Source organism: Lipotes vexillifer, unplaced genomic scaffold (assembly GCF_000442215.2).
Source record: "Lipotes vexillifer unplaced genomic scaffold, Lipotes_vexillifer_v1.1 scaffold1011, whole genome shotgun sequence".
NCBI lineage: Eukaryota > Metazoa > Chordata > Mammalia > Artiodactyla > Lipotidae > Lipotes > Lipotes vexillifer.
This window is the reverse complement of record NW_006787698.1, coordinates 3166290-3173181: the sequence shown is the minus strand read 5'-3', so window position 1 is coordinate 3173181 and position 6892 is coordinate 3166290. Positions and strand designations below refer to the sequence as shown.

The 6892-nt window shown below is 65.2% G+C and overlaps 2 protein-coding genes across 2 annotated transcripts in view; one reads left to right on the top strand and one right to left on the bottom strand.

Annotated features, from left to right (window-relative positions):
• XAB2 (XPA binding protein 2) overlaps window positions 1–4015 on the top strand; it is a 9649-nt gene extending 5634 nt beyond the window's left edge. The window contains exons 9-19 of the mRNA XM_007460598.1: window positions 85–204; window positions 328–459; window positions 564–695; window positions 799–912; window positions 2180–2342; window positions 2452–2642; window positions 2852–2974; window positions 3059–3230; window positions 3443–3572; window positions 3704–3807; window positions 3902–4015. Coding sequence (XP_007460660.1) covers window positions 85–204; window positions 328–459; window positions 564–695; window positions 799–912; window positions 2180–2342; window positions 2452–2642; window positions 2852–2974; window positions 3059–3230; window positions 3443–3572; window positions 3704–3807; window positions 3902–3963 — 1443 coding nt within the window. The 3' untranslated portion in view covers window positions 3964–4015. The remainder of the gene's footprint in view (window positions 1–84; window positions 205–327; window positions 460–563; window positions 696–798; window positions 913–2179; window positions 2343–2451; window positions 2643–2851; window positions 2975–3058; window positions 3231–3442; window positions 3573–3703; window positions 3808–3901) is intronic.
• Window positions 4016–5196: 1181 nt separating this feature from the next.
• CAMSAP3 (calmodulin regulated spectrin associated protein family member 3) overlaps window positions 5197–6892 on the bottom strand; it is a 23181-nt gene continuing 21485 nt past the window's right edge. Inside the window, 3 exon segments of the mRNA XM_007460597.1 lie at window positions 5197–5764; window positions 6270–6388; window positions 6468–6580. Coding sequence (XP_007460659.1) covers window positions 5459–5764; window positions 6270–6388; window positions 6468–6580 — 538 coding nt within the window. The 3' untranslated portion in view covers window positions 5197–5458.

The window sequence follows — 6892 nt, the reverse complement described above, 5'->3', positions numbered from 1 at the left end:
GCCCCCACCCCCACCACGCCCTCCCCAGGCTCCGCGCTCCCCGCCCAGGGCCCCGCCCAGCCTGACCCAACTCCTCCTGCCCAGATCATTAACACGTACACGGAGGCCGTGCAGACTGTGGACCCCTTCAAGGCCACCGGCAAGCCCCACACCCTGTGGGTTGCGTTCGCCAAGTTTTACGAGGACAACGGGCAGCTGGATGACGTGAGTGCTGTGTCGCCCACGCCAGTGAGCGTTGCGTGTACGAGTACTTAACAGGTCCTCCGCCCAGCGCCCACAGGCGGGCGGGCGGGTGGGGTCTCAGCCTGGCCTCTGCCCGCCCCACAGGCCCGCGTCATCCTGGAGAAAGCCACCAAGGTGAGCTTCAAGCAGGTGGACGACCTGGCCAGCGTGTGGTGCGAGTGTGGCGAGCTGGAGCTCCGGCACGAGAACTACGACCAGGCCTTGCGGCTGCTGCGAGTAAACACAAGCCCGGGTTGGGAGGGGGTGGGGGAGCCTCAGGGTGTGTGATCTGGTCCTGGACACCCCCTGCGGCTTTCCCCCTACTGGCGCTGCCTGTGCAGAAGGCGACGGCGCTGCCCGCCCGCCGCGCCGAGTACTTTGACGGCTCGGAGCCCGTGCAGAACCGCGTATACAAGTCTCTGAAGGTGTGGTCAATGCTGGCCGACCTGGAGGAGAGCCTCGGCACCTTCCAGGTGAGCTGCCAGGATGGGATGGGGGCGTGGGGTGGGATACGCCCCGCGGGGGGCCGCTGACTCCACCCCCGGGACACTCTCTGACCGGCCCCCTGCCCCACAGTCCACCAAAGCCGTCTATGACCGCATCCTGGACCTGCGCATCGCCACGCCCCAAATCGTCATCAACTACGCCATGTTCCTGGAGGAACACAAGTACTTTGAAGAGAGCTTCAAGGTGAGGGGGCCTCGGACGGCATTGTCCCCTACCCGGGCTGCCATCACCGCTGACTGGAAGGCTTAAACAACAGAGATGTGTTTTCTCAGTCCTGAAGGTCGGAAGCCCGAGATCAAGGTGTCGGCAGGGCTGGTTTCCTCTGGGGCCCCTCTCCTTGGCTTGTAGAGGCTGCCTTCTCACTGTGTCTTCACATGGACACCTTTTTGTGTGCTTTTGGTGTCCCTCCTGTGCCCAGATCTGCTTTTGTGAGGCCGTCAGTTGTATTGGAATGAAATTTACCCTAATGATCTCTTTTTTTTTTTCTTTTATTTATATTTGGCTGCATTGGGTCTTCGTTGCTGCGTGTGGGATTTCTCTAGTTGCGGCGAGCGGGGGCTGCTCTTTGTTGTGGTGCGTGGGCTTCTCATTGCGGTGGCTTCTCGTTGCAGAGCACGGACTCTAGGTGCACGGGCTTCAGTAGTTGTGGCACACGGGCTCAGTAGTCGCGGCGCACGGGCTTAGCTGCTCTGCGGCACGTGGGATCTTCCTGGACCAGGGCTCAAACCCCTGTCCCCTGTTTTGGCAGGCAGATTCTTAACTACTGTGCCACCAGGGAAGTCCTCTCTGTTTAACTTAGTTGCTTCTTTAAAGGTCTTATTTCAGAACACAGTCTCGTTGTGAGGTATGGGAAATTAGGATTTCAACTTGAATTTGGGGGGACACAGGTCAGCCTGTCACAGGCACGGAGTTCTGCCTGTGTGTGCGGGGGTGTCCCTGCCTTGCTGCTCAGGCGATGGGTTGTAGGCACGTGGGGTGTTTTCCATGTGCACATGTACGTGTGGCGGGGCTTTGCCCACTGTCTGAGGTTTTGTGTACATGTGGAGACTGTGCACATACGTGGACGGGGAGGTCATACACGCACGTGAGTGCCCCCTCTGCCTGGGTGGCAGGCCCCGCCCCTCTGCCTGGGTGGCAGGCCCCGCCCCTCTGCCTGGGTGGTGAACCTTCTTCCAGGACACCGGGCCCCAGTGTCTGCGAGCTGAGGTTCCACCCTCCTCTTCAGCCATAAAGTCATTGACTGATCCTAGTGAGCCCTAGTCCAGCTCTGTCTTTGGGGTCCTTGCAGTCTGTCCAGGGAGACAGGCAGGGCACAGACCCTCTTGGCTGGGCTTTGATTGCATGATCACAGGGAGAAGTGGGATGGGGACAGGTGGGCAGACAAGGGGCCCACTTGCTGAGCCCTAAGGAGTCTCCCCCTGTGGACTCACACGACTTCCCCTCGGGGCAGGCGTACGAGCGCGGCATCTCGCTGTTCAAGTGGCCCAACGTGTCCGACATCTGGAGTACCTACCTGACCAAGTTCATCGCCCGCTACGGGGGCCAGAAGCTGGAGCGGGCACGGGACCTGTTTGAGCAGGCGCTGGATGGCTGCCCTCCCAAATACGCAAAGAGTGAGGAGGGCCAGGCGGGCTCGGTGGGGGGGCGGGTGTTGGAGGGGGCACCACGGGCCCAGCCACCGACCTCTGACCACCCCACCTCCGCCGCTGCATCCTGTCACAGCCCTGTACCTGCTGTATGCGCAGCTGGAGGAGGAGTGGGGCTTGGCCCGGCACGCCATGGCCGTGTACGAGCGCGCCACCAGGGCCGTGGAGCCCGCCCAGCAATACGACATGTTCAACATCTACATCAAGCGGGCGGCCGAGATCTACGGGGTCACCCACACCCGCAGCATCTATCAGAAGGCCATCGAGGTGCCCACCGCAGGGGCTGGGGTGGGGAGCTGGGGGTAGGGAGGGTCCTGTAGGCAGGGTATCCAAGCGAGCCTGTGCGCAGCGTCTGTGGGGAGGCCCGCCCGCCCAGGGGCCGGCCTGGTGTGCTGGGAACCACCGGGGCTCCCCCATAGGGGCGGCCCTCTCTGCCTCACATCCCACCCTCCTTGATCCCTCCCGACCCCACCCAGGTGCTGTCAGACGAGCACGCCCGGGAGATGTGCCTGCGGTTCGCGGACATGGAGTGCAAGCTCGGGGAGATTGACCGCGCCCGGGCCATCTACAGCTTCTGCTCGCAGATCTGTGACCCCCGGGTAGGGACGGGTCCCGGGCCCGTGGGTGTGGGAGTCTGCGGCTGAGCCAGCCGGCTCACGTCCCCCGGCCCTGCCCCTCTGCAGACGACCGGGGCCTTCTGGCAGACGTGGAAGGACTTCGAGGTCCGGCACGGCAACGAAGACACCATCCGGGAGATGCTGCGGATCCGCCGCAGCGTGCAGGCCACGTACAACACTCAGGTCAACTTCATGGCCTCTCAGATGCTCAAGGTGACAGGCAGCGCCACGGGCACTGGTGAGCAGCTGTGGCCCAGTGGTGGTCTCCCGGGTCTGGGAGCATCAGGGTCTCCTCTGCCTCCCCTGCCTCAGGCTGGGAACTCCTCGAGGGCCGGGGCCTCCGGCCCAGGTCGGGGGTCGCCCAGCAGCCCTCCGACTGAGGCAGGCACCTAAGGCTGTGGTTGAGGACAGCCTGCCCACGGCATCTGACCCCCACGCTTCCCCCTGCAGTGTCCGACCTGGCCCCCGGGCAGAGCGGCATGGACGACATGAAGCTGCTGGAACAGCGGGCCGAGCAGCTGGCGGCTGAGGCTGAGCAGGACCAGCCCTCGCGGGCCCAGAGCAAGATCCTGTTTGTGAGGTGAGGGCAGGGCGGTGGAGCCGAGCTGGGAGCAGGCCAGCTCTGCAGGAGGGGAGGGGTGGGGAGGCTGGGGGGCTGCCGGGCCCAGCTGAGCAGTGTGGCCCCCTCCCCCGGCCGCCTGCCTTCCCCAGGAGTGACGCCTCCCGGGAGGAGCTGGCCCAGCTGGCCCAGCAGGCCAACCCGGAGGAGATCGAGCTGGGCGAGGACGAGGACGAGATGGACCTGGAGCCCAACGGTAAGAGGCCGGCTGGCCGGGCGGGCTGGTGGGCGGAGGCGGGGGCGGGACCCCCTCCTGGAAGGTGACTGAGTCCTCCTCGCCTCACCCCCAGAGGTGCGCCTGGAGCAGCAGAGCGTGCCGGCCGCCGTGTTCGGGAGCCTGAAGGAAGACTGACTCCCATCCCCTACCCCCTCCACCGCTCCCCCAGTGAAGCTTGTGTTTGTACGTTCTGGTCTGAGCCTCCTTCCTCCCCGACCTCTCCTACTGCCTCGGTGCCCCTGGGGACTGCCAGCTCAGTGCCGCCCTGCCCCCCACCCCACCCCCCCAGATTGGCCGGTGTGGGGAGGTGGGGCAGCTGGGCTCCGGGCCAGGGCACACGCTCCACCCTAACCCCGCAGAGCCAGTTCTGGGCTCCGAGAGGCCAGTCTCTCTGCCGCCTGAGGCCCTGAGCCTGGAGGGGGCCCCTGCGCCCCTCCCGCTCAGCAGATAGAGATACTCAGCCTCCCCACCACAAACCCTTTTTCCTTGGATGAGGGCACCCCCCTCCCCGTGGGAAGAGACTGGGCTGAGAGCTCGGGAGGCAGGCGGGCCCCAACCAGCTCTGTGATCTTAGCAAGGCGCTTCTCTCCCTGGACAGCTGCCAGGAGCCAGACCTCAGCCATGGGCCATGGCCTAGGTGCAGTCCTTAGTCCTAAGCTCCCAGAAGCCATTAGCGGGCTCTAAGCTAGTAAAGGATTTTAAGCATTCGGGGACTTAACCAGATTTGTGCCCCGAACAGGCCAGGCAGGCTGCCGTGGGGACTGGCTTGTGGCAGGAGGTGACTGGGGGCGCAGTCACGGGGACAGAGGCCAGCGAGCCAGAGAGGCCCTCGGGAGGTGAATGTGTGGGATCCGGTGGCGGTGGAGAGGCTGAGCTGCAGGGAGACCCGAGCTCCGCCCGGCTCGAGCTTGTGATGTAGCTCCTCCACCTGAGACGTCCCGCGGCTGTGCCAAGGCGGCAACCAGACCCTTGGACGTGCAGCTCAGAGGAGAGAAACAGGAACCCCCGGCCCAGAGGCGGTCATGGAGCCTAGAAACGTAGGCAGGCAGCTGGAGGAGGGATCACGTTTAGCAGTTGGCCAAGGACCAAATGCCAGGAGGGGCCGATAATAACAGCCACACTGAGGAGAAAACTGAAGCGAGCGGGGGGGGCGGGGAGGACTGGCCAGAGGCCTCAGGTGCCCAGGAAGTCAGTTAAGAGGCAGCTGGGAAGCGGCCACGGGGCCCTGGGGGCCGGGGCGTGTCAAGGGGGCAGAGGAGAGGCTGGAGCAGGTTCAAGAGGGAACGGGAGGCAGGGAACAGCCGGCAGGTATGGGAAACCGTCGCGGGCAGAGATGTCACCGGGCACCCCAGCCAGCCTCAGTCGAGCTCTCTTTAAATTACTTTATTCGAGAAGGTGGGGAGGACAGATGGGGGCCTGAGCTGAGCCCTGAGTCCCTGAACCTCCCAGCTCAGCCCCCACAGCAGGGCGGGACCAAAGTAAGGGGGTGGGGACTCCAGCCCCACCGAGGCGAGGTCACGGGGGGACAGACAGGACCCGGGCATACCGACGGACTGTCCTCTGGGCTGTCCCCCAGGAGGGCGGTGGCCAGAGCACATGGGGCCCGGCCTGCGGACCACCCGGGACGGGGCTATTTGGGGGTGCTGCTGCCCTTCTTGGGAGTGGTGGGCTTCTTGCTCTGCCAGAGGTGCCCCTGGATGGTGAAGGCATCCACACTCATGGACATGGTCTTGGCGGGGATCTGGGTGAAGCGCTTTCGGTCCGAGTTGTACTTGTAGATGCCCTCCACCATGGCGGGCGTGACCGTCCGGGGGCCGTAGCCTGTCAGCCGCGACAGCTCCTCCGTCTCCCCGGACAGCGTGTACAGGGCCCGGAACTGGCAGCTTGAGTCGCGGAAGAGGATCAGGAAGTGGTTGGCCTTGCTCTTCTCAATCTCCTGGGTGGGGGGGGCGGAAGCAGTTAGCCAGGCCAGCAGGGCCCCTGCGACCCGCCCGCCGCCAGTCCCCCAGCCCCGGCCCAGGCCCACCTCAAGAATGCGGTTCTTCTGCGGCTCGTTCACCTTGCCCGCCAGGCAGCAGTGCGACAGGGCGTTGTGGATGATGAACTTGTTGGACTTGGCGCTCGGCTCCTTGTACAGCCGCGGACCTAGGGGGCAGGGCGGTCAGCAGGGACGACCGGGGGTGCCGGTGGGGCCCGGTGCTCCACCCCCCGAAGTCCCACCTACCCGTGTACTCAGGCACTGAGGCCGGGGAGGAGGCGTTGCTGCCGTTCTCCCATTCACGTTCTCGGCTGCCAGGCAGGCGGCTTGGGGACATGAGGCTGGATGGAGATGGAGCCCTGCGGGGGGAGGGGTGGGGGTGGGGTGCGGTCAGCGGTGGATGAAGCCTCCCAATCAGCCCCCCCCCCCCCCCGCCAGTCCCCCAGCCCCGGCCCAGGCCCACCTCAAGAATGCGGTTCTTCTGCGGCTCGTTCACCTTGCCCGCCAGGCAGCAGTGCGACAGGGCGTTGTGGATGATGAACTTGTTGGACTTGGCGCTCGGCTCCTTGTACAGCCGCGGACCTAGGGGGCAGGGCGGTCAGCAGGGACGACCGGGGGTGCCGGTGGGGCCCGGTGCTCCACCCCCCGAAGTCCCACCTACCCGTGTACTCAGGCACTGAGGCCGGGGAGGAGGCGTTGCTGCCGTTCTCCCATTCACGTTCTCGGCTGCCAGGCAGGCGGCTTGGGGACATGAGGCTGGATGGAGATGGAGCCCTGCGGGGGGAGGGGTGGGGGTGGGGTGCGGTCAGCGGTGGATGAAGCCTCCCAATCAGTGTGCAGTGGGACCCGGGAAGGGTGAGCCCAGGACACAGCGGAGCAGGGAGGACGCATCCACTGACATCATCTGGGCTCCCAAGTCCACGCAGGGCCCTCTTCCGGCCCCGGGCACATTGAACACAGGAGTGGAGAGGCACGACCTCGGTTCCAACTCAGGTGTGCAGCCTTACATCTTTGGTGGCAGGTGCACACCCTTGTGCCAGATCACCCTCCTAAGGCACTCTCTCTCTCTCCCCCCCCCCTCCCTCC